At 42.0% G+C, this 24,004-nt stretch overlaps 6 protein-coding genes and 3 long non-coding RNA genes across 21 annotated transcripts in view; 6 read left to right on the top strand and 3 right to left on the bottom strand.

Annotated features, from left to right (window-relative positions):
- Window positions 1-1,471: 1,471 nt before the first annotated feature.
- LOC144470270 (uncharacterized) lies at window positions 1,472-4,321 on the bottom strand. Of its 3 annotated transcripts, XR_013494095.1 has the most exons (4): window positions 4,196-4,316; window positions 2,943-4,125; window positions 2,308-2,869; window positions 1,472-2,126 (listed from the first exon to the last, which is right to left on the bottom strand). It is a non-coding gene; the product is annotated as an uncharacterized LOC144470270 (long non-coding RNA). The 3 variants fall into 3 exon arrangements; XR_013494096.1 differs by having other exon boundaries at window positions 2,308-4,137; window positions 4,196-4,321; XR_013494094.1 differs by having other exon boundaries at window positions 2,308-4,125.
- LOC144470269 (uncharacterized) lies at window positions 2,029-4,291 on the top strand. The gene is made up of 5 exons (XM_078181220.1): window positions 2,029-2,392; window positions 2,906-3,199; window positions 3,267-3,693; window positions 3,770-4,121; window positions 4,192-4,291. Exons 1-5 carry the CDS (start codon window positions 2,312-2,314, stop codon window positions 4,289-4,291), a joined length of 1,254 nt encoding a protein of 417 aa, XP_078037346.1. The 5' UTR covers window positions 2,029-2,311.
- A 342-nt stretch (window positions 4,322-4,663) lies between the features above and the next one.
- Window positions 4,664-5,947, top strand: Ift43 (intraflagellar transport 43). 2 transcript variants are annotated; one of them, XM_078181219.1, is made up of 6 exons: window positions 4,664-4,797; window positions 5,013-5,191; window positions 5,280-5,309; window positions 5,373-5,410; window positions 5,534-5,603; window positions 5,693-5,947. In XM_078181219.1, the coding sequence occupies exons 1-6, from the start codon at window positions 4,759-4,761 to the stop codon at window positions 5,913-5,915; spliced, it is 579 nt and encodes a 192-aa protein (XP_078037345.1). In that variant the 5' UTR covers window positions 4,664-4,758; the 3' UTR covers window positions 5,916-5,947. The 2 variants fall into 2 exon arrangements, with proteins under 2 accessions (XP_078037345.1, XP_078037344.1); XM_078181218.1 differs by having other exon boundaries at window positions 5,361-5,410.
- An 870-nt stretch (window positions 5,948-6,817) lies between these two features.
- On the top strand, window positions 6,818-7,789 carry LOC144470381 (mitochondrial import receptor subunit TOM40 homolog 1). The gene has a single exon (XM_078181435.1). It carries the CDS (start codon window positions 6,818-6,820, stop codon window positions 7,787-7,789), a length of 972 nt encoding a protein of 323 aa, XP_078037561.1.
- A 48-nt stretch (window positions 7,790-7,837) lies between these two features.
- LOC144470200 (endoplasmic reticulum lectin 1) lies at window positions 7,838-11,162 on the bottom strand. Of its 2 annotated transcripts, XM_078181104.1 has the most exons (7): window positions 10,575-11,162; window positions 10,337-10,510; window positions 9,743-10,267; window positions 9,303-9,356; window positions 8,684-8,830; window positions 8,376-8,615; window positions 7,838-8,313 (listed from the first exon to the last, which is right to left on the bottom strand). In XM_078181104.1, the coding sequence occupies exons 1-7, from the start codon at window positions 10,707-10,709 to the stop codon at window positions 8,068-8,070; spliced, it is 1,521 nt and encodes a 506-aa protein (XP_078037230.1). In that variant the 5' UTR covers window positions 10,710-11,162; the 3' UTR covers window positions 7,838-8,067. The 2 variants fall into 2 exon arrangements, with proteins under 2 accessions (XP_078037230.1, XP_078037231.1); XM_078181105.1 differs by lacking the exon at window positions 9,303-9,356.
- Window positions 11,163-11,627: 465 nt separating this feature from the next.
- Window positions 11,628-16,994, top strand: Btz (CASC3 exon junction complex subunit). 2 transcript variants are annotated; one of them, XM_078181450.1, is made up of 8 exons: window positions 11,628-12,061; window positions 12,513-12,937; window positions 12,997-13,281; window positions 13,358-13,770; window positions 13,845-14,138; window positions 14,268-14,300; window positions 14,425-14,681; window positions 14,751-16,993. In XM_078181450.1, the coding sequence occupies exons 1-8, from the start codon at window positions 11,963-11,965 to the stop codon at window positions 15,348-15,350; spliced, it is 2,406 nt and encodes an 801-aa protein (XP_078037576.1). In that variant the 5' UTR covers window positions 11,628-11,962; the 3' UTR covers window positions 15,351-16,993. The 2 variants fall into 2 exon arrangements, with proteins under 2 accessions (XP_078037576.1, XP_078037577.1); XM_078181451.1 differs by lacking the exon at window positions 14,268-14,300 and having other exon boundaries at window positions 14,751-16,994.
- Window positions 16,886-24,004, bottom strand: part of LOC144470395 (orexin receptor type 2) — an 18,217-nt gene continuing 11,098 nt past the window's right edge. For 4 of the 7 annotated variants that reach the window (XM_078181459.1, XM_078181456.1, XM_078181457.1 and 1 more), the window contains 5 exons: window positions 20,502-20,649; window positions 20,188-20,409; window positions 19,499-19,658; window positions 19,202-19,314; window positions 17,027-17,309 (listed from right to left, as the gene is read on the bottom strand). In XM_078181459.1, coding sequence (XP_078037585.1) covers window positions 17,086-17,309; window positions 19,202-19,314; window positions 19,499-19,658; window positions 20,188-20,409; window positions 20,502-20,649 — 867 coding nt within the window. In that variant the 3' untranslated portion in view covers window positions 17,027-17,085. Of the gene's footprint in view, window positions 16,989-17,026; window positions 17,310-17,694; window positions 18,083-19,201; window positions 19,315-19,498; window positions 19,659-20,187; window positions 20,410-20,501; window positions 20,650-24,004 lie in introns of those variants that run through there. The other 3 variants (XM_078181460.1, XR_013494106.1, XM_078181461.1) reach the window with 3 other exon arrangements.
- LOC144470401 (uncharacterized) lies at window positions 18,012-20,310 on the top strand. 2 transcript variants are annotated; one of them, XR_013494115.1, is made up of 4 exons: window positions 18,276-18,352; window positions 18,430-18,649; window positions 19,933-20,105; window positions 20,173-20,310. It is a non-coding gene; the product is annotated as an uncharacterized LOC144470401 (long non-coding RNA). The 2 variants fall into 2 exon arrangements; XR_013494114.1 differs by having other exon boundaries at window positions 18,012-18,649.
- LOC144470398 (uncharacterized) overlaps window positions 20,546-24,004 on the top strand; it is a 19,269-nt gene continuing 15,810 nt past the window's right edge. The window contains exon 1 of the long non-coding RNA XR_013494112.1: window positions 20,546-21,106. This is a non-coding gene — a long non-coding RNA (uncharacterized LOC144470398). The remainder of the gene's footprint in view (window positions 21,107-24,004) is intronic.

Genomic DNA, 24,004 nt, shown 5'->3' with positions numbered 1-24,004 from the left:
GAGTCACGCTTCGCACGCAAGCGACGATTAAGGATGAATAGAGACCATCTGAAGTGATTTATGCCCCGTAACCTCCTTAGAAATACTTGCACAAGAGATTCTGAGGCAACGTTATTAACGCTTGTTGTTGTAAGCAAGGTTACATCCTAACAGATGTATTTAACAAAGTAATAAACTATGCGGTTAATTATTCGAGGCAAGTGAACGGCTCCGGCGCAGTGTTTTTGTCGAACGCGTTGGTAAATTTAAAGGGTTAATAAAAATGAGCGTGGCGGTAACAGAGTGGCCAGAGACGATGACTTTTTGGCGCCGTTGGATGCAGAGAGGCAGTCGCGGAATGTCACTGCTACCGGTGTTAAGTGCTACCACTTTCACCCCCTTCCGCCTCCCTCACGGCGAGTAAATAAACGAATTAACTTGATCCGGGGGAACTCCAAACTTCTCTTCAGCTTCTTCTCAACCAACGGCGTTTTATTTCTTTGCCGACGTATCCCGAGGAGGTAAACAAATTAGTTTGACGACCCTGCGTTGGAATTCCCTTCTATTCGCAGGATGATCACTTAGCAGGGAGCCTACGAAATATGAAGCCAACGAAATTGGTAGGTCGATTAGGTGATATCAGACGAGATTGACCGTATCGACGTCTTCCTGTTTTCTCGTTAGCCACCGACCGGCACGGTACAGCAAATAAATTCCCGCTAACGCGAGCCTAATTGACAGGCTAGGCCAATTTGTCTCCAGGAATAATTTTTGGTCTTTGATCCACGCAGCTGAAACCATAATAACCCCAATTATGCTGTTCTATTGTGTTTTCTCTACGGTGCCATTTCATTGCCAGCTTCGAGTCTTTTTATGGTGCCTTCTGTTATTTTTTTCAGGCTTTTCGTTTGAATGTAGATGTGCCTGTACAGATGAAAAGATGGCTTAACGGAACAGTACAGATTCTTCTAGAAAGGAAAAGCAACAAAGTAGACGAGGACTGGTGGGAGGAAACTCGCAAACGAGAAAACCTATGGACCGGTAAATAAAACGACGAAGGGGGATACAAACCGAGGCGCTTTCGATAGGGGGATTTGCATATTTGCGCGGCGAACCGAGCGTTCGCGTGCCGTCGCGCTGCATTCCGTGCGCGTGCATCTTCGGTTATATTTAATCCGTGGTGGGTGTATTTTCGAATTTGCCTGTCTAAAAATAACCGGAATACGTCCCATTGCATTCCACCGCTTTATTTAGATCCTTCGCGTATCGTAATACGCGTAGTTAGCACCCGGACAGATTCGCGCGTTGCGACAAACAACATATCCGATCGTTTGCATAATTATAGGCCGAAATTCCTCGAGGATTCTCGTGGAGAACGACCTCGATACTATCATTCAATTACAGGCTTTTCATCTGTACAGAGCAACCTAAAAGTGTCTCTTCAGAACTCTATGGACAATATAGGTTCTCAAAAAATCCCTGATTCCATCTTCTTTTACGATTATTCATAGAACAGTCAATCATCTTCTGGTTTTCCAGTATATGTTATATAATCATATATTATATGTATATTACGTATATAAGGTATAAAACGAAAATTAAAGAATCACCGTTGTCAGAGATAGGAACGGTCAAGCCGCCGGAGAGTTATAAATGTTAAACGCGGGAGGATTACAGGTTAAAGAAAAGAGATTAGACAGCGGTGGAAAAACGTTGAGGTACGGTGTGAAACGGAAAGGGAAGGGCTGAAAGCCCCCCGAGTTGCCGCCTAAGTAAGTAAGAAACCCTAAACCGTGAACTGTACGGTCTGTAAAATGACGTAGTGTTCCGTCATTCGACGCGCTACCTCTCCAGCAGTCTCTCCTCTACCACCATCTGGCCATTATAGTGGGACAGAACTCTTCACCGGTTCACAACTATACATATAGCGGTAGGCCTTTGAACGGTGCGTGCCTCGTGGCCTCGTGTGCGATACCTCTCTTCCTTCCTTCTTGCGTCCTTTTTGCTCGTGCGAAAGACTTCTCCGCGCTCTTTATCTCTCTTCTTCTGTTATCGCTCGCTTTCCCGCCGCTGTACCAGTCTCGCCGTTTTCTGCGCGTAAACAACCAAAGGCCAAAGACACCGGAGCGGAGCGATGTCCTTAAATCCTACGAATTGCAATTGACTAGTCAGTTCCCCGCAATGATGGAACGAAGATCCAGAGTGTCACTGGCTGGAGAGTCGTCAAAGATGGGAAAAAACGGTTGTCACCGTTGAGACAAAAAGATTCAAATTGTTATCGAGGTCCGGGTCGCATTATGACAAACGTGCGCGGCGATAGACCCTTACAATCATGAAAGCTTCCGTTCTGATTTGCTGGATCCTCGCCTTCCGATCGATCTTGGCCACCGCTGGAGTACACAAGAGCGATCACGTGAGTACAGAACACACGTGACTACTTCTTTCCTAAAATTTATAAGTTTGTTAATTGCGAACCTCGAATTTTTATTACCAACGAATTATAGTAAAGTTTAAATTTTCGAGATAAAAGCAGAAATTCCAGTGGCTGCTACGCCATTGAATAGTAATCGAGCTCACGGCGTACACTTCCCAGAAGTAGAAACGTTCCCGGATCCGCCAAGCGTATCCCATTCCGCTCGCGCACTGCTGCGTCCCTTTACCTGTTGAGATCCACGAGCCAAACACGGGGCTCTGTTTGATCTTATGCCGACCGGCGGCCTTCCTCGGGAGCGAATCCTCCTGCATCCCACTATGGAGCTACAATACCTTGAACCAAACTCACGAAAATAGTTTTTTCCAGAACTCACAAATTTTATAATTTAAATCTATATCTTTCACTATCTTTCTTTAAGCAGAGATAGGGATTGATAAGCGCAAAATTGACGCCTCCCTGAAAAGCAACAAAGTTGTTAATTTATTCCAACAGCTGAACGACGTGGAGACAAGACACAATCTAGACGAACTTGTTCAAGAATACTCAGGGCCTAGACTTCTTCGTTCCTCCTGGGTGACCGTCACACTCGAAGACAAGCGGAATGGCGGATTGAAGAAGGTACCATTTCCAACGAGGCACGCGAAACACCGGAAACGACGTCGCTGCCGAAATCGGTCGAGCTGTTCAAGAGGCAAATTGTTTCCTTTTCGAAACGAGACCAAGAACATCGCAGTCTTGGAGAATGAAGATGACCATGTTGCTACTGGTGCAACCGATCAGATACAGGTGATTGGCTTTATCTTGAAAGTGTCTTCGAAGTTTACTAGTATCCTCATTACCATTCGTTGATCAGTACGTGAATAACGAGGACTACGACGGGAGAGGTTCTGAAGAGAAGGGTGGCTTGAGTCTGGAGAAAAACGTGAGCTCGACGTCGATGGATTCTATCGGGGAGCGTGGTCTTCTGGAGATTGAGTTCCAGGATAGCAGACTACCCTTCTGGTTGGAAGACTGGTTGAAGAAGGATAGAACAAACGAGACCGATGATTACGGGGATGAAATGGCTAGTCCTTTGGACATTTACGCGTCCTTCGAGGATCAAACAGCGTTTCACGAAGGTTTGGGCATATTATTAGCTAGGCTTCTTCAAAGTCTGCGAAACACTTCCATCGTGGAAGGCCGTGATATCTTCAAGGAGTTAAATTTCGTGAACGAGACGAGCGAGGACCCATGCCAGAAATGGTTGAACAGCAGGGATAAGATCGAGAAGGTCTTCATAGGTAAGCCGAACAGGGGAAATATTCAGCATCCATTGTTGCTGATTCTGTGAACGCCGGTGATTCCCGGTTATTGCAGGTGGTCTCGCTTCGTTGCCTGCCTGCCCTTGTCAGTATCCCAGCAATATCTTTTACGACGACAAAATTTGGGACGAGCCGCAGAAGAGGTACTTCAGGTGGCGAGATGTAAGCGGTAGTTCTCAAAGGCTCGACGTCTATAAGCCTGGAGCAGCATACTGCGTACGTTCGCTGCTGACGCAAGGGAGCGGAAGTGCGGCTGCTCAGCATTGCTGTTATGATGGCAAGAGGAGGCTCCTGACACGTGGTTCCGGAGCTGGGACCACCAACTTCGTCAGCCCGGAGATATCCATTGTTCTGCACGAAAGGATCGACGTGCTGCCTTGGAGATTATGTAAAGGGGATTTTTCCAGGTACCTGAAACAAGAACTGCGCCAGAGTTATGATCCTCGAAAGAGTTCTGAAGTTATAATTTTTAATTAGGTACAATCGAGTCAGACCGCCCAATAATGATAACCACTGCGAACCGAACCCCGATGACGAAGAATATCAACGGCAAATCGACGACACAAAGTATTATTAGTTGTTCCGATACTGATAAGTTGCCGAGGACTCTGCGACTGCTAGAAATCTCAGTGCCCCTGCCAGATGCAGCCGGTCAAAGCTGTATATACATAGTTTAAATATCTGAAGCAATTTTGTGTAATAAATGTACTGTTTACAACTTTGTAGTTATCTTGCTTTAGCGTTCTCTCGATATCCTTAAATCCCTAAGATTTAAATCGCAAGAGCGAAACGCTTGAAAAGTCGCGCGCCCGAGAGCTTGATAAATTCGGAACCGGTTTACTGCGTGGCGGGTTTGGTTCGCAAGGTTTCCAGTCACGTTTCTCGCGGTTCATACAATGCCGAAGAGGGGAGGTGAACGCAAAGACGAGCAGTGAATTCGATTCAACGGCGCGTGGCGGGGCGGTCAGTTGTTATGGTTACTGGCTGCAAACACAGACCTAACTATTTCGCGTTTCTGTTCCTGTACTGAACAGCTAGGCAGTTATGGATTGGGCCGCGGATTTGGAGATCACTTCAAAGAAGGTATAGCTTCGCCAAAAGTGCAGTATTGCCTCGGTAACTGTCATTACAGTGTAGGGTTTTCTACACCTCCCGAACGCTTAGAAAATTAGAGTAAAGAATGCTGTCTTCATCCTTGTTTCTTAACACCTCAGACCTACGGCAAAATTATTTTAATGTTTCGCTGGAATTGTAGATAGCGTAGATATAATATTTCTTCATGGCTATTTTATTTGTAGCTGTTACCCCGGCTTGGCAGACGCTCAACGCAGCAAAACATCACGCAGGAAGATAGTAAGTCGGACGATGATCTTTTGGAGAGTCCTATATCTATAACCGCTGGCAGATCGACGCAACCACCTGTGGCACCTCCTCGCACCAGAAAAACGGGATGGGGAGACGAACTGAAGAGCGGCAGGTGGTGGCATTGTAGTTCTCTATTCTCTGAAAGAATTCATTTATTGTTTTACTATATTTCTCTTATTCACTTAATATTTTCTTAATAGAGTTCGGGGGACGTCTAGCATAATTGAACAGTGAGTATAATATGTAGTTTTGAAAAATCAAACAACCATGGTCACTGATAGACTGTTTATTAGGGAACGAAGTCGGGGACTTGAGAAGGACCCTGCAGACGGTGAGAAGTTTTTAATCACATGCATTAGTCTTATGATCACCGCCTTCATTTTAATAGGAATGGACGGGTGATCGAAACCGCTTTAATTTTTACGTTTTAACACGAGTATTGTTCTGTTTGCAGACATCCCTATTATTCCAGATTTGGACGAAATACAAGAGGACAGCGCACTATCCGATGTCAATACTCCCACGTAAATACAGTTACAATATAAGTGCATAATTCTGTATTCGGAACCGCAGAGATTTAGTTTATGTTCTATTATTGACAATCATCTTGTAGGGTAAACGTGAACAGAGTTACCGCTTACAAAGAGCTCGATACCGACTTGGTGAAGAATGCCGCGTTCACTTCCCTTAATGGCGTTAATTTGTCCCTTCTTGCTGAGAAATTGTACAATGAGAACCTGACGAAAGAACCAGATGAAGTGTGGAACTGGAATCTCCTCTTCACTCAAGTCGCCTCTGAAATAAATAGCGAGGCTCAGAAAAAAATTTCTACGTAAAGCTTGTATCATTTCTATAAAAAAAAATAAAGAATTGTTACAGTATACAAAATTTGTTCCATAATAGTGCTAGATTTTATAAGTGCGCTATACGAAATAGTAAAATTTTAAAGCCCCTGTGTAAATAGAAAAATTTATTCCAAAAAACATGGCATACTGCTATCTGCAGTGCCTGCATATGGAAGCGACAAATTACAACCTCGTCTGACCTATTCGATTGCCCCCCAATTTGGAAATCGCGGTAGTTCGAGGAGCGACGTGAAGGACTCGACCGTGCAGGCGTGCAAATCCGAGGTTTGAGCAAACCACGAACTTGAACGCGCAATCGGGAGCCGAACACAAGCTACTTGAAAAGACACGTGACAACACCCACTGAGCAGATCTGCCACAATTTCTACGTTAGCGATCAATGTTCAGCTGTGCCATCACTAGCACACACTTCCAAAGGTTAAATTCTGGAACTCCTATATATACAAAAGATCGTCCCATTGAGTACTAGCGAGAAACGAAACTTTTCCAAAAACAATTCCATATGGACAGCAACTAAAGTCTAAAACCTATTGTCATAATAGTTGCAAGGATTTTACACACTTTAAGCGAGCTTATTTATTTAAATAAAATATATTTTTACTGAAATAACAATATAAAAGTGAAAATTGGATGGAACGCTCGACGCTAACGCCATCTAGCGGCCACTCCGGGAATGACGATCGATTCCAGTCGTTGTCGAATTGCGAGTATTGATCATGCTAACGCGCTTCACGTTTGAAATGTGGCAGCAGTTTAAATTGCTAACCCGCATGCAAAATACTCGAAATTCGCGTGAATGCATAACGAACCAAATTAAAAAGGAAACGATTAATATTCTCCTACACTACTCTGTGAGCGTCTGATGTCTCACAATGGGCATGGTGCACGCTTCGGCGATGAAAGAGGAAAAACCAAGCGAAGTGTACAACGAGAAGGAATGCTTGCAGTGCGTAGAGCCGCAGGACAGGGGTCCAGGAAATCCAGGAAGCTTCGAGGACCTACACAAAAAGGTGAAGACTCTATATCCGCAAAACTTCGAGGGAGCGCGTTTGATAATCAAGAAGGTGCTTAGTGACCATTTCAATGTTACACATACAATTACGCTGAGCTCTGTGACACCATCCGGTTACAAGTTTGGCGCAAGTTATGAAGGTACGAAGTTGGTTGGACCAAAGGAGAGGTACCCAGTGATTATCGGTCAGATATCACCAAACGGAAATCTCTCTGCTTCGTTCATACACACGATAGGTTGTCGGTTCCGGTGCAAATTATCTGCACAGATAGCTAATGGAGTATGCAAGGCATCAAGTACTTCCGCAGAATACCGCGCGAATGACTTTACATTAGCGGTGACAATGGCGAACCCGGACATCGCTAAGAATCACGGGACCTTGGTGATGCACTATCTACAAGCGATCTCATCGAGAGTCACTCTGGGAGCGGAGCTGGCCTGTCTTCGCGGCTCTAAAGTACCCGGTGGTCAAGAAACAGTTATGTGTGTCGCCTTCCGATACAGTACTGGTCTATCAACTCTGTCCGGTACTCTTGGCGAGGCTGGTCTGCATGTGTGCTACCATCACAAAGCAAGCTCGCATTTGGAACTTGGCGTTGAGCTGGAGACCAACATGCGGACTCATCACTCGGTTGCTACAATAGTTTATCAAATGAATGTTCCCTACGCGGATCTAGTATTTCGCGGAATTGTCAACTCTGAGACCACCGTTGGCGCTGTATTCGAGAAACGGTTGTATCCTATACCCGAGTCCTCGCTGGTCATCAGCAGTCTATTGAATCACAGCAAGCAACAGTTTCGCGTAGGCATCGGTCTTAACATCGGACAGTGATCACGAATCGCACTTATACGGTGTTGAACATATACGACATCAACAAAATTGGCGTAAAAATGTTTTTATTGTGTATCCGAAAGTCTTTTCGTATCTTTGCAACCAACATAGTTTTCAATAATGTACAAATAACCGTCCGAACCGAAGAATATGTATGGTTGCACAATTGCTGGATATCACTCATTGAAACCAACAAACATTGAACTAAATACAAGTGGTCAACAGTACCGGGTACTGTCACCTTAGATACAGAAATTTGATATTGTTAACGCATTAATCTATTCGTCTCCATTCGCTATCCTCTCATCCAAGTCGTCGTACTCATGGTAGACAGTGGTCTTCATCTTGTCGAAATTCACCTCGAACTTCTCACTTAGGAGCCCGTTGCTATCAGCGTACTCTAAAATATCGCAGATCAACGGCGATTCGACTCCCAACACATATTCGCAGGTCTTCGGCTCAAGCAAAAACAGGGAAACGCTGGATGGACTGGCCGCGTGACCCTCGACGCATTTTAGTTTTACCTGAAAATTGATTAGTTGTTAATTAAAATTATAAACTGTTTGTTTTTCTTATTTTTTCATACCTCAGTCTGCCTGGGATTGCCAGTTTTATCACAAATATTCCCATCGCTATAAAAATGTGTGAGCTGTTTGCGCAGCTCTGGTGGTTTTGGCTTCTTGTGTGGGTGCGCGGCGATCCAGTTCAGATGCTTCTGCTTATCGAATTTACCGAGGTTTACTATCGTTTTGCTACCGTCCCGTTCTATGTGGTATTGAACCACAGAACGCCCATAGCAAAACTCGTACTTCCACCATCCGTTGCCCTATTCGTAATTTATAATTAATCAGTGTTTTATTTTAGTCAATATAATTCGAATAAATGTACGCTCACCCCGTGTAAACAATTTTTGCCACTTAGAAAATTTTTCACTGGACTTGCTTCCGCCGGACTGATACCTTGATCCGTTATGGAATTGATAGAGTCCTCAGCGTTATGTTTGTCCATCATGTCCACCTGATGTATCTCAACTCTGACATCCTGAAATACATGTAAACGTTGATTAAATTATTAATCATATCCGTGAAATGAGTAGCTCTCTACAATTAATGTTAATGTTATATTGAATGAAACTGTTCCTATATAACATTGCTCCTTTGCCTTACCATTACTGGCATTTATGTATTTTCTCTTTCTTTAAGTGTGCATGCTTGGAGCAATGTGGAAAGCAACAATGACAAACACTGAAAATATTATAAGTTTGGCTGTGACGAAATAAAGCAGAGAAAACTAGTGCACATTAATAAACTGTGTTACATTACATGTAACAGTGCACAAATAGTATTTTATACTGTTATTCAAATATATTATTTTAGAAAAATATGTTGTTTCAAGAGGAATGAATATATGTAGAAAAGGAAGGGACAGAATGAAATACACATTAATGATGTATAGTGACAATAAGAACCACCAAGCGCTTTAGCCTGTTCCCAAAAATACAAAATATTCTGACCTGGCCCTCCTTATCTACATGGAGGATTGCATAGACTTTCTGCGGCTTGTCATCCTGTGCAACAAATAATGAATTCAGTATATGGATGAGAAACAAGGAAAATATTGATTAACACTAAGCTGAAACAAATTCTAACATGGCTTGACTAGACAAATCATGTGGATCATATATGTAGATACTTAGAATCAGTTCAATAAAAGAAGTTTTCTTATTATTATGTGACATATAGTGTTTACTATGGATAAAGTGCATTATGTATTCAATCTTCAAACAACAATCTGCATGTCTCTTAGAAAAATTGATAATAAAAATTTACTACTATAACAGACAAGAATTATGTACAAATTTTATTGTAAATAACAACATTATATACAGACAAAACACAAGTGTATTCAAGAATAAATAGTTAACTGTGTAGAATGTAGAAAAAGTGGTTTTACCGTCACTTTTTGATGCTGTAGCTTTAAGCTTTCCATTTCCATTGAAATAAGTGCTCTTGGTTTTTTTGGTGCATTGTCAACCGGCAAGCAACTGATTTCATTTCCTTCTGTACCTTGTGGTTTATAATGAGGATGATGGCACAGCACAGGAGACAGTACAATGACTTCATATTCACAACTTATAAGCTCCTTGATAGAGAACAAATCGTGTCTACCATGCTGATAACAAACATATCGAACTTTGACCTTACGTGGTTTACCATTTATATCACAAACTGTGCCATCGCCCATCTCAATCTCCACATAAGGCATATTGATCCCATCGACTTTGGTAACCGGTATGTCTGCTTTGCCATTAGGCCTTAGGTACTTTTCTTGATATTCTGCAAACAGTTTCAATTCTTGCACATTGTTAAAGGTACCTAAGTAATACTCCTGTATCTTTGCTTTCTTCCCCTCTCTGTCTTCATGATATTGTCGTACAAACTTTCCATGACATAATTCGTATGTCCAATATATCTCCACCTAAACAGATCATACTGTACAGAAGGAATTTTTCAAGTATTAGATAGTAATAACTTCTAAAACGTATACCTTATAAGAACAAATACCATGCCTAAACAGGAGCGACAAAATTTCTATAGGGTTTACTCCATAATAAGGTTCATTAGGATCCTCTTCTTGACTAGCCAAATCAGGAATCATACACTGATACCGTTCATTGTTCGCAGTTGTTATAAAGTAAGGCTCTACATTAGGCCGTGTCTCCTATAAGAAACATAAACTTACTAATTTATATTTAGCTAATTAATATACATATATATATCCATACCAGTAAATCAGTATTAGATTTCCCTGGCCAGTTAACTTTAAACAGAACGGTATCATCGAAACTTTTCATATCATGTCCATATACAGTGATAAGGAAAAATGGCAGCACACTGTAGATACCACGATTATTCGACATATTGGTAAAGTAGTGATTACTTTACCATATTTTCAATGAACGAAAGTGGTAAATATCAGTGCCGACGCGACTGCCATTAAGGTTGCGAAGAAATGATGTTTGTATAAATGTGGAGGCAGTTCAATTGCAGCTTGGAACTTCAAAACAATTTAAATACCACTCATTAACATTAACTTATCGAGTAGTTGTTACGATTGCGCAGTATCTTACAGGAATTTTGTTCCTTGACTAAATTGTTTCGTTCAAGAACCAGTAATTTTGAGCCACGTGAACTGACGTGGATGATTTTTAGTGGTATATTTCGCTCGCCTTCATGCGACGGGAAGATGAAATACAGTTAGAAACGAAATATACCATCATTTATTAAGTTTTAAATTTGTACTCCATGCTAAAATTCTTTTGGAATTCCACAGCATGCCACAGAGTATGATGCTCGCAATGCTATACTATGTACATGTTGCACGTTATACTAGATGCGAAACCTCTGAACTTATTACTGCGCAGCAGTATGAAAATTATTTCTTCTTCTCTGATTGGTTGACGATGGATACATTGCGGGTTAGATGCGCAATAAAATAGAAGGTATGTGCGCGCCAATTTGGAAACCAAGGAAAGCATTTAGTGGTAGGGCCCATTACTGTACTACATATTTCGAAACGTTATTCCTTCACATCTTCGAGACAACCTTTATATGTATTCCATATAGATATTAAATAATTTCAGCGAGAAAACAGGAAGATTTCCGTGAAAGATTTTGTCTATAATTTTGAATTCAAAAGAGTAATGGCAGAACAATTTCACGGTGCACAATTTAGGGACGCAAGCGCAGTAAAAATGTATCGTCGAACAATATGTATCGTTATTTCGCTTCTGTAAACATCTTTTGTAATCCATGGACGTAATGAATGTACACGGTTCTCGAAAAGCGTTGGAGTTTCTTCTCTGCAAGACTTTTTAGTGACAGCAGCCCGACGAAATTGTTTCGGCTGCGAAAATTTCTTGAACGTGGTGTGCCTTCTCGACATCGTGATAGTCTGGTCCGTGATTCGTGACCGAGAAATCGTGATCAGATCAGATCAGAATTGATCAGGATCAGGGACCCGTTTGGACTCGTTCAAGTGAAGTGGAAGAAGATCAGACAGACACGAACTAGTTCGACCTTAAAAGTCATCCGCAGTTGATCGTTTCGCACACGTTCTCGCGAGAGAAAACCGGTGATAGTTCGGGAACCTTGTGGCCCCAATTGAATTAACATGTCGGATACTAGACGACGTCGAAAGTCTAATCAGTCGTGCGGTTCCGACGACCTCTCCGATTCCTGTGAAGAGTTGAACGCAACGAAAGAGACCCAGGTTAGCTGTTATAACAGCGTCTTTCCGGTTCGATATTTTCCTGATAATTCCAGAGAAATAATTCATATTCTCCCTTGGTGTTCGTCGTCTTCCGAGCTGTCATTGTTTAGACAGGTTGCCCGTATTGTCCTAAACTGGATTGAAAGTTCGGCGGAAGAACCGATTAAGCGGATTAAGTAGACTGTTGTAATACTTTTGTGTATAACTCAGATTAGACTTTCCTTTGTGTTCAATTCACCGGCGAACGATCTCGTCTTCGTTTTACAATTTTGGTGTATGCACAGGCAGGAGATTACGTTCTCACATTCGATTTGTAATCACATACAATCGATCCTATCTGTATACACTTTCACATTGTTGAATTCCTTGAGGTCATTTTAACAATGTCGCACACATTTAGATTAGTTTTATTCACTTTTATTGATGTATCTTTCTAATCTTTCTATCACAGAGCAGCGAACAAACCGATGGGCATCAAGACTCCGAATGCGATATTTATGCATCCGACTCTGACGTTGAATCTCAAGATGGAGCATTAAGGGAGAGCGGCGATGGCCAAGAAGAAGAGAAACCTCAGAAGAAATTAGACGACGACGAGGACAGAAGGAATCCACAGTATATTCCGAAGAGAGGGACATTTTATGAACACGATGACAGAACTGCTGATGAAGTGACAGAAACCAACCAAGAGTCTCAGAATGAAAGGGAAACCAAAGAGAAGAAAGTATGGAAAGATAAAGAAGATAGATGGGATCATGACAGATACAATGACGAAGAGCAGGCACCAAAGAGCCATGAAGAACTGATAGCAGTTTACGGCTATGACATTAGAAATGAAGAAGGACCACCTAGGGCTAGAAGAAGAAGAAGATACGGGTAAATATCATTTTATAATTGTTATAGACAGTCGATTTTATATATTTCATTCTCTATAGTCGTGGCCCCAACAAATATACCCGTAACTGGGAAGATGAAGATGCGTATGGAAAACCAGGAACAAATGTCACCAATAGGAATAGAAAGTTTAACAGAAGTGGTGAAGATTTTCCGGCACTAGGAACTAATAAAAATGCTCCTAGCCACGTTGAGGAACCAGTAATCTCGTCGGCTTGGTATAGTAGTAAAAATAAATTACAGAACAAAGTGCAGAACTTTCCACCATTGCAAACTCAGAGCGATAGTCCAAAAACGAAACCAAGCAGTGCATCTAATACTCACACGTATGTAACGTTTCTCGAAATAATGGAAATAACTTTTCTAATTTCTTAACAGATTAACTGCATCGTTTTTTTACAGGAATGAAAATAAAGCTCCTAATGAGCCTACAAATCCAGCCTGGAAAAAGGATACCAAGCACTCTTCACATACTCAGAGTAATAATGGAAATAGTGGAGCTGGTGGTGACGCGGATAAATTGGTGAATGCAAAAACATCTCCAAGAGATAACAACAAGAGGAACGTCCAAGAGTCTGTAAGCTTGGCAGCGAGTAGAACACGCGGACGAGGATTCAGGACGAACGCTAATAACAATATGGTTACTAATAGAACGATTGAAACTAAACCAAAGGGACGCGGGGCGGGTCCGATCACCGCGGAGAATAAGAGAAATAGTAATGTACAGAACGACGATGAGCAACAGATTACGCATGACATGAAGCATGTTAGTCTTAATGATGGTACACAGTACCATCAAAGTGGGAGACACAACAGTGGGTATTTGATATACAAATATATAATAGCTAATTTGAATGATCTCGAAACTTATTCAAATATATATGTCCAGAAAGTTTCTATGGGCAGTCGTCCAACCAGCAGAGGTCGAGTACGGTACCTCCAAGAATGCAACAACAGCAATCTCATTCCTCACCGCAGCCACAACAACAATCGCTTCAACAGCAAGATAGTTCTGCCAATAGACCGAAGCGATACTCCAGTTTGCGGCAACGTCCTACAGTTTCTGAGACTCCTGGACAACAGAATTATCCATCACAGCATGGGCAGCATGGCCAACACACTCAACACAGCCAACACAATCAACATAATCAGCACAACCAGCATGGATATTTCCCCCCTCAAGGTACTAAATACATTTCAATGTTCTTGATCATATTTAATATATCCTGTACTTAAAATATTTGTTGGCGATTAATTGTAAATATGCTGTGTATTTCATATTAATATGTGACTTCTGTGTACATGCATCTAGCTGGCAATTCAAGAGGTGTTTTAGAGTCGCAAGGTAAGATAAAGTAGTTTCCTTACTTGCCTGACAAATTTCATTTCTGTTTACTTTATTTTTGCGTGAGTGGTCACGTGTATGCATGTTTGTAGTACTTTTTCTAATGATGATTCAATTTTAATAGGATACCCGCAAGGTCATTTCGAGCAAACTACACCTGTCGCCGCCGCTGCCACGCCTCTGGCTGGACAACCTGTTATTCCTTTACCACCGAATGGTCAACCGGCTAGTTATGCTCCACCGCCATTTTTGGTACCGCCACCGCAATTTATACCTCCACAGACTGCTCCACCTAGTATAATCAATTATGTTTCTGGCCCGAATGGTCCAGCATTTCAACCAAACTATCCAGGCTACCAAGGATACAGCCCACCAGTTCAGGTAGGCTTGTCACCAAAACTTTTCGTAGCTCTTGTTCCTATAGTTGCGTAAACATTCGTTTGGTTTCAGCCGCAGCGTCCTCCACCCCCGCAAGAGCTTTTCCAACCACAAGGTTGTACGTACTATAGTCCAGCACAGCAGCAACAACAACAACAACAGTCGGCTCCGATGAGACGACCAAAAGCTGCGATTCCGATTCTTCCACCACCTGATAATCAACAACACCAAAGTGGGAAAGGACGAGGCAGGAGTACACAGCTCCAGCAACCGAATCAGCCTGGCAATATGCAACAGACTGACCAAGAAATTAAAAGCGGCTTAATGGAAGGTGAACAGCAGGGCATTCCGGAACAGTTTGAGAACGTTCAAATCGAACAGAACCCCCCGATTCAAGAAACACAGAAAGGCATAGATCTAAGTGCAATACCAGACACTATGGTCGAAGAGGTAGATGCTAAAGACGTTGATATAGATACACCAGTTGTTCAAGAACTCGTTACAACAGATCCTATCGACGAGATTATGAATGCTAACAACTCATCAAAAATTACTCTAGATGAAAATATTGTTCCCATTAAAACAACAGCCGTAGAAAAAGCTGAGAATGATCCTATCGTCATTGAGAGTAGTACAACTGAAAGTAAAGTTGTCGAAGAAGCAGCAGCTTGAAAGAATGTCATACAGTTTCTCTTAAATTTTCTCGCAAAAGACGTAATTGTGAATCCTCGTGAATGCGAGTAAGCATAATAATTATAAAGGATGATGTGTAATTTTAATGATGTTACTATACAATATGTATAGAAGATTGCTAACCGCGGGAGTCGCTCTTGAAACAGCGATGGAAACCGTCGTATGTGCGTGTTTAATACATATTTCAGAATGGTTTTATCTAATTACAGTATGTTGAATATTTCGTAGGTCTCATTTATAACAATGTTTCTCTACGAATCTTCATTGATCTGCGGCTATTATTCAAACACACAAATTCTTCGATATTGTTGAATTACTTTCATATATAAAAGTCTACTAATAATCTATTATTAGTAGAGGGGATTAGTGTTTAAATGTATTATCGTGTATCGAGTATTACCGAATGCAGCATCGATACAGGCAGAATAGTTAATAAAATCGATATATCTTTTTAATAACAACAAACAGTTATTGTAAATAGACTATACATATAGTCAGGTCAGTAACCTTAATTATGTATTATGTCTTTCTCTGTACAAACATGTTTGTACCGCGTTTCATTGAGTAAAATGATGGGCAAGCGAACTATGTTCATTCGATAGATAATCATTACTTAATGCTTTAATTTACTTACACTATCGATGGCAAATACAAAAATTTGTTTACCCTTAATTGTTAAAGGAGAATCGTCATTATAGTTTCGTGTATCCGCAAAGCCTAAAATTTAAGGCAAATATACTAATCTTGTCACTAATAGATTCTACTGATCCACGATAAGTCTTACTTTCCTGTTTTTTTTTTTTATAAATACGCTTATAACGTGCTTTGTTATTAGTGATGTGGAATGGAAAGATAATATATTCGTGAGAAGTTTTTTTTTTCATAAGTGACTAAATTTATTTTTCCTATGTTTGGTTTTCTTTGGAGAAGATTATTAGATGTAAAAACTTACTGATCCAGAATCAGCTCGTATAAAATCCATCATTCAAGAGGAATAGCGACGGGATCGTATAAACAATGGAATTGATCTTTGCGCGTGATAATCCTCGTACACGATTGAATTGTACAACATTAGCGAATTAACAATAAGTTCCACTGAGACGACGTAAAATGTTAGGAGGTTGTGTACATAGTATCGGATTTTACATCGCATTATATTTATAACATAGTAGCAACGTATATATATGTATGTATATACATATATATGTATATGTTATGAAACTTTTTATACACGATTTTGTCGGCGTGGCTGGCATATCGTTTGAAAAATAATTATAAATACAATAACGAGCACGTATGCTACCAGTCGATTATAAGTGAAATAACGTGCAGACGCGCGTGTGTGCCTATAGTTCCAGTTCATGTTCAGCGAGAACGAATGTTGATCACTTTTATTATCGGGATCGGTACATTTAAACAAACAAAAACAACTCGACGCTTCGTTATATGTATTATGCAAATTCTCGTCTGCAAAATAACGTACCAGTGACTACCGATTTTTACGGAAGTAGGAACTAAATACAGATCGCTTTTTCAAATATCCTTTGTTATTTGAATGATAACCAGTCGAACGAACATTATGCTGTTTCCTCTTTGTAACTATTAAGTACCGTATACCTTTACATTAAAGTTTCGATTACAATGCAAATAAACGATCCCTTGTGTGTGTGAATCTCATTGCGCATCCGACAATTATAATCATGCCTACTTACGATCAATCGTGTTTTTCGTTTTGCTGAACGCTCGTTATGGCGCTGAGGGGTATAATTTCGGAGTTTCGTTGCACGTTATTATTATTTTTGAACGTTGTTCGTATAGTAGTGGTCCGAGTCTTTATTCTGGCAAGATTAGACGAACTAGCGGGATAGCCACGTTGAGCCCGAGAACCGCTTCCACGAGTGCAACGAAAAGTACGTTTAAACTCCTTCCGAAATTTTCCTGCAATTTGAATGCCCTTGTTATACACGCGTCAATGGTTTCAAATGTTATAAAACAATCTTACTGGCAGTCGATACAGACGCCACTATCGCTGGTACCTAACCCATTAACGCCAAGTGCTAACAGGCTAACTGTGAGTACAATTGCACGCCGAACAACGAAAAGGGCAAGCTATATAATATTTCGTTATCGACTTCTTCCGTGAACGCATAAAACAACAAACTCTTCTTTCTGTATTATTTTCAAACACTACACGAGAAGTTTGGCCATCTATATTACCAACAGTATTGATCGATCGATTCAAATCGATCGGCCAGTAGTTATTTCGATTCTCGAACGGAGTGTCAGGTCAGTTGGTGACTTGGCGATGTCTTCCGTTAGATGGCCGAACACGTTCGATCGCAGAAAGTTTGTTGGACAGTTTTGCTTTTCGTTTATTTTGTTCTCTATAGTGGCTGGCCAAACAACAGTAAAATATAATATAGCTCACCCTAAACGCAACCGAGTTTGCGGGGTGCAAAGTCCGAGATTGGATCGTTCCTGCGGAGACTCGTTTCCGTCATGGGGTGCTTCCGCGACGGTACTAGGAGTTTTTTTCACCCAAGAGACTCTCATCTCCGCGTGTCAGGTTTGCTCGCGACGGCTTTGGGGAGCTGATCGGTATCCATTCCCGGTGAAAGCGTAGCTGAGATGTTGGTTCAGTTGCCGATTATGCGAGTGGTTCGACGCCGTGCATTCTCTGACCGTACGGCGAAACTCCTGCCGGAACTTACCTGGAAACCACACGCCGAATATCTCCGTTTGTTTCTACTTTTTTCTTACCGCTGTACTCTTTCTACACCTATTCTACTAGTTCGTTCTTCGTCCCGGTAAAGTCAAAGGTAAAGCTTGCCACTTTTTACGATTCGGTCACAAGTAACATTTTGAAATTGAGAGGAATGCGCGCGCATCGATCAACTGCGTGTGCATGGGTTGGAACAAAATAGCGCGAGGTTAACAAAACCGTTACTTGCATAACATTATTGGAAATAATTTTTGGATCGGTATAAAAATTAGTATTTTGTGTTGTAGATTGACTTTTTTAATGGCGCTAAATAATTGCATATAATAACGATTCTAGGTAATTTTGAATAGCTTCAAGAAACGATGTAGAGACATTTTAAACAAGGACTTTGGCTGACCCAGATCCAAACAACACATCTCTTCTTTGGCCTTACCAGGACATTTCTTAGACACATAGTCACAGACATTGGAACATCAAGAAGATTTGTTGGAGACTGGACAACTCAAGAACACACGCGTTTATCACGCAGATGATCGAACAATTTGGATGAAGAATAGTACGTCTGTCTCGCGAGCTCCCCCATTCTGAATTTATGTTCTGGACAATACCGCCTCTCTGTCTACGTTTATCCCCTAATTTGTTACTGTCTCGGTACTCTCGCCATATAATTTTTCCATTTCTAAATTGGCTTGTAGCGCGTAGTAATTGTAAGTTCGTTAGATTGGATGCGAACCGATCTAGCGTGGGCAAACAAAAGCCGTAAAAGTTACATCGTTACGGTCGTCAATTCTGTTAAAACAGGATCGATCTCTCTCCCGCCGGATGTCCGACGGCTCCGTAGGAATTTATTCAAGCTCTATGTAGTTTTCGGACAAAGGGAGCCGTCGTTTATCGACGCGATAGGACACGCGAGATGGGAGAATCTTTTGTCTCGTGTCGCGAAGCGGATCGACACGGTTCTCGATAACGATGCGCCCGTTGATGGGGGTCATCCCGCATGAAACGTCGCAACCTAGAGTAACGTGGGCGACCGTCTCGTAGTACCTAGAGTGCAAGATAAGGGTGCAGTGTGCGTTTAACGAATATTAGAAAACCAGAGGTCGTTTACCACTCATGAAATTGTAGATCAACGGATTAACCGCGCTATTGAAGTAACAGAGGCCGTGCGCGATTAAGCTGATGGCGTTGATCCACTTGTTCGACGGTAACTTAATGGTATACCTGCAATGGTAAATAAACGGTTACATCGGTCGCACCTCGAGCATAATAATCGTTTGTTTTCCATGCAATATAGCGCCGGCGAGCACGGGCGCGTCCATTTGCGGTGTCCAGTAACCATTCCTCGCCTGTTGCGTCTCTACTCGACCGTTTTCTGCTCGTATTTTTTTGCATTTCCAACTAGTACCTTAATACGGAGAGCAAATGAACCGGGAAATAGCAAATGGCGAAAGTGATGACCACTGTGACCAACATTTTCGCCGCCTTCCGTCTGGATCTTAGTTGCGTCTCGGGATTGCTGCCGACGGTGGCAGGGGTCTGACTCATCTGTGAGGCTCGCGGTGCCACTGCAAATCAGTGCGATAATTAATCATACCGCGGATTAATCGAATACGAGCGTTTCAGGTTAAAGTCGTTGCATAGTTTATATTGTTCGCGAATGAAGACGTTTACAGAAGTTGCAACCATAGCTTGTGCAAGTCCAGTTTGAAATCCCTTAGTGCTCCATTTAGTTCTGCTAAAAGCCATTCACGTGCTTATTCATATTTATAGAATATCTAGATAGCTTCGTGATGCTACTGTTGATCCTTGTACAAGTTCCGAATGGACTAATTGTTTTAGGAATATGCTCTCGCGTCATGGACTGTTAAGCGCGATCGTTACGGGTCGGAAAGTTGAATACTGAAGGCAGCGATAAGAAAAGGTGTCGCGGCAGCAAGAAGTTCCATGAAGAAAACGCGCAACGACTGGGTGAGCCTTGAATCATGCGAATGGTTTTATATTGCACGCACGGGGTGAGTAAAAACGTTTTCAAGACCGTGAACGTACGCTCCTCGTGTAAACGTTTCGATATTCTTTCAGTTTTCATTTACTCACAATTGTGACCTGGAATGTCGCTCTTCCATAAGACCCTCACGATTTGCCAATACGCCACGCTCATGAAGATCAGTGGACCGGTGTAGAGAAAAATTAGTTTCACGATTGTGAAGGTGACTTGGCTCTCTTGACTCCAGGATATGTCGCACTGCGTAAACAGGATCGTCTTTACTTTGACGTGGGTGGGAGGGACTGTATGCAGCACCACCAGATCTGGGATATCTGCGAAAAGAACAAGTTCAATATAACCACTTCGAAAAGTAGTTTCTGAGGAAGATACTCTACAATTTTTCGATAATCTCTAAGACACTTACCAAAAATGAGCGCAACTACCCAGATTCCGATGGTAGCAGTTTTTGCCCTAGTGGTGGTTGACTTGAACCGCAGCGGGAAACATATTGCGTACCATCGGTCTATTGATATAAAAGTTAGAGTCAATATGCTCACGGTCACCGAGACGGTCTGAAACAAAAACGAAACGTTACATTGAATAAACGTGCACCGGTTTACTTAGTATTAACGAGGCGACGAGTCTATCACCGGGTCACGTTCTTCAAGAAGGTTCAAATCTGAAAGTTAGAGCGCGAGAATACTAGCATGGACGCTGTTGCACACGATTGTCTGTGAACGGAGAAAAAAAGCAAGAAAGAATTTTAATCGCCCTCATTTGCGATTCTAATAGCATCGCTCGTGAAATTTCCATAACTTCCGGTCGCCATGGCATTTACATTTTGCATTAGAGATTGGCGAGAGGATAAGGGCTTCGAAACATCACCTGAAATGGTCTCGATGATGAATCAAAAGGAAACTACGATAAAACAGATGTTGTAATATGTGAACAACCCCTGCTGTCAACACCGAGATAGGGAACTTTAGTGTTTCTCCGAGTACAAGTAGATGGCGATCCAGCTGAATAAGGGTGAACTAAATTTTAAACAAGCTTTTAAATCTCCAAGACTCCACAATTTTCTTTATAAACTGTCCTAACAGCTTCTCCAGCGTTGGCAGATTGAAAGTTCGATAGCCCAATGTATTAATAGACTTGTATTTCGTACATTTTTGACTTCGAAGCCGATAACGCGGTTTATCCATGGCTGGGCAAATGCACGAGGCGTGTCATGAATATAAAACGGACGCTCAGAGAAATATGGGCAAAGTCCTGGTAGTTTCCGGGAAAATTGATAAAACTGTAGCCCGCTTCGACGCGCAACTCTTTCTTCTTGTTTTTAGTCGTAGGATTTACTACTGTGTATTCTCGGCTAAATTTATGCTTTTTATCGAGATCGCTGTTCATCGAGTTAATCCGACTGCGCGAGATCTAGCTATCCTCCGCGTTGGCTGGAAAGATTCATTGGCTCCTTATTTGGTTCTCGTTAGGCAAATTGCAATCGAGACCGGTTTAATTTTTGGAGCGTCGAACGTAACGAGACAAGCGACAGCCTTGTCGTTCTATGTTTCCTGACGCCTTTCCGAGGCGCATGTATGATGGCGCGTTTAAGAGGCCGGCCACCGCTGTCAATTCAATTTCGGGAATGTCGTCAAAGGGCTCGTTAACGAGTGCCCGTGCACCGCCGTGTATTCGAATTGATCGCGCAAAGGGGTAGAGAGGGAGAGGCCTGGTCCGCTGCATGCGTGACATAGATGTTCTCCGAACCGCCCCCGCAACGCCAACCCCTGAATTAGTCCGCCTCTGATTAAATGTTTGAGTCTGCACAGTTTCCGATTTCGCCTGATTGAGACTTCCGATCCCTGAGCCCACTTGTTGGACCGCCCTTCACCGTCTATAAATCCATAGCAATCTTCTATAATTTTGGGAAACAATAAAGTTAGGGTTCATTGTGCATATCTTGGAGATAATAGTATAATTCTCTTTCATATTTTCTTAGGAAATATTGTGAGGAAACTAACAGTAATTTATTTATTTCTGCAGCTGAAACGAGTAAGAATTTAATTTACGGCTCTTTGAAGAGCGTAAAGGACATGAACAAGCTCCCTCTAAAAGAATAAATACGTAAAACGTAGTTTCTCTAACTTGAGTGTTTTGTAAGAGACAATTTGTGGAAGATCGTGAACTGCGATCAACATCGACTTCGTTACGGGTCCTTCATGACATGTGCGATCCCGATGAATAAATTAGGATGTGCGACTTCGTCGTCGCAGATCTCCGGCTTAATTGTGCGATAACCACCTGGAACAAAATAACAGCCAGCGAAAGTTCTCCCGAATAATTTACATGGACGATCGATCTGCATTACATCGCGGAATATCATCTTATCGAGGGTTCCTTGACCGGGTCTAATTATGACGACTGCGCCCAGCTAACGATAGGCCTTTTACCGTCGTGCATTGCCTAGGCTCAAGTCCATTCCGTGAGCGATAAGAAAGTAGAAATTCCCATCGACCACCGTAAGTTGCACCTGACCAGGGGCTTTCCGTTGGAAATTAGATTAACCCCCCGTCTTCGCTCTGGCTCATGTAAATTTTCATTACTCCATCACATTGATTAATTCTTAACTGAAAATTAATCTGCTGTGTATTCTAATATCTTTATACAGTTTATAATTTGTTCAGATGAGGGTTCAACGTTCGCTACAAATGGATAATGTGAAGCTGGATGGAAAGTCGAGTATACTGACACACCAAAGAAAGCCACTTCTCGAGATCACGCTAATTCTTTCATTTTATTTTCCCGTTTGATAGTCGGAGAAAGATAGTAATCAGCGGAGTCGAATCTTTATTCGACGCAACTTTAAACGAAGAAATACAGAGGCGTAAAAAGTAGCCTAGGAAGGTTCTCCCGCTAATCCAGAATCTTGTGAGAAGAGAATAATTAATCTCTTTCGGAAAGTTGCAGTTTCGTTGCGGAAGCGCATTCAACACGCGATAACGATTGCCCAAAGAGGAGCCACCTCCCACCTGGAATTAAAACGTTCTACCTCCTCAGGCTTCTAAGCGTTTCTTGGCCCTCTGGCTAATTCACCAGGATTGTGCAACCAGCAGTAACGAGCGGTTCCATTTGCGTGAATACGTTCCTCGTTTAAACATCCGTGGGTATAGGACGTTTGAAACCCACGCGTTATCGCACCGACATCTAGCTCATTGAGGTTCCCTGACCGGGAACTAATCGGTTCACCCGAAGAAGTATCGTTAATCGCTTGCAGTTGCATCGTTCCGACGCGCGCAACGACATCACTGCAGCAAGGTTTTCAGGAGAAATTAAAGAAACTAGGCTACCAGAAACTTGGAATGCAAATGACGGTAAACCGGCCGCAATCTAAACAATTATGTGACCTATCCTTGAATTCTTTCTATTCGTGTTGGAATTTCTCCGTCCTGAATTCTTTGCATTTGCAAGTTCAAGGTTCTTTACATTTGTCTTCTGCAGATGCTAACCCCCTTGCTTCCGACAACGCATCTTGCCATTTGATACTGTCGACACCAGGGATTGTTCAGGCTTCTACAATTATAATCACGCACGAGGGAGAACTCGCAATTAATCGGATTTAATACACCTGAGTTGGTTTTATTCTTGATCTCGAAAGTTTTAAAAAGAGAACACAAGTTCTGTCGGCAGCAAAAAGGTCGGTGCAAACAAAACGTATTGCGTTTCTCGCGGAACAATTTTTCGTTACTGTTTCTCCCGCCCGAGCACGTTTCAATTAAATCTCGACTATCTAGAAACTGCATTCGCAACAGCACACGAGATCCCACTGATCCCAATGACGTTGACGTGGAGCTATACGAGATTCCAGCAGAATGGTGAGATTCTCTCAGTTTTCGAATTTAGGGGTAGTACTGATTCTTGGTTCTCGCAACC

This window comes from Augochlora pura, chromosome 5, assembly GCF_028453695.1.
Source record: "Augochlora pura isolate Apur16 chromosome 5, APUR_v2.2.1, whole genome shotgun sequence".
NCBI classification, from domain to species: Eukaryota; Metazoa; Arthropoda; class Insecta; order Hymenoptera; family Halictidae; genus Augochlora; species Augochlora pura.
This window is presented reverse-complemented; position numbering and strand designations above follow the sequence as displayed.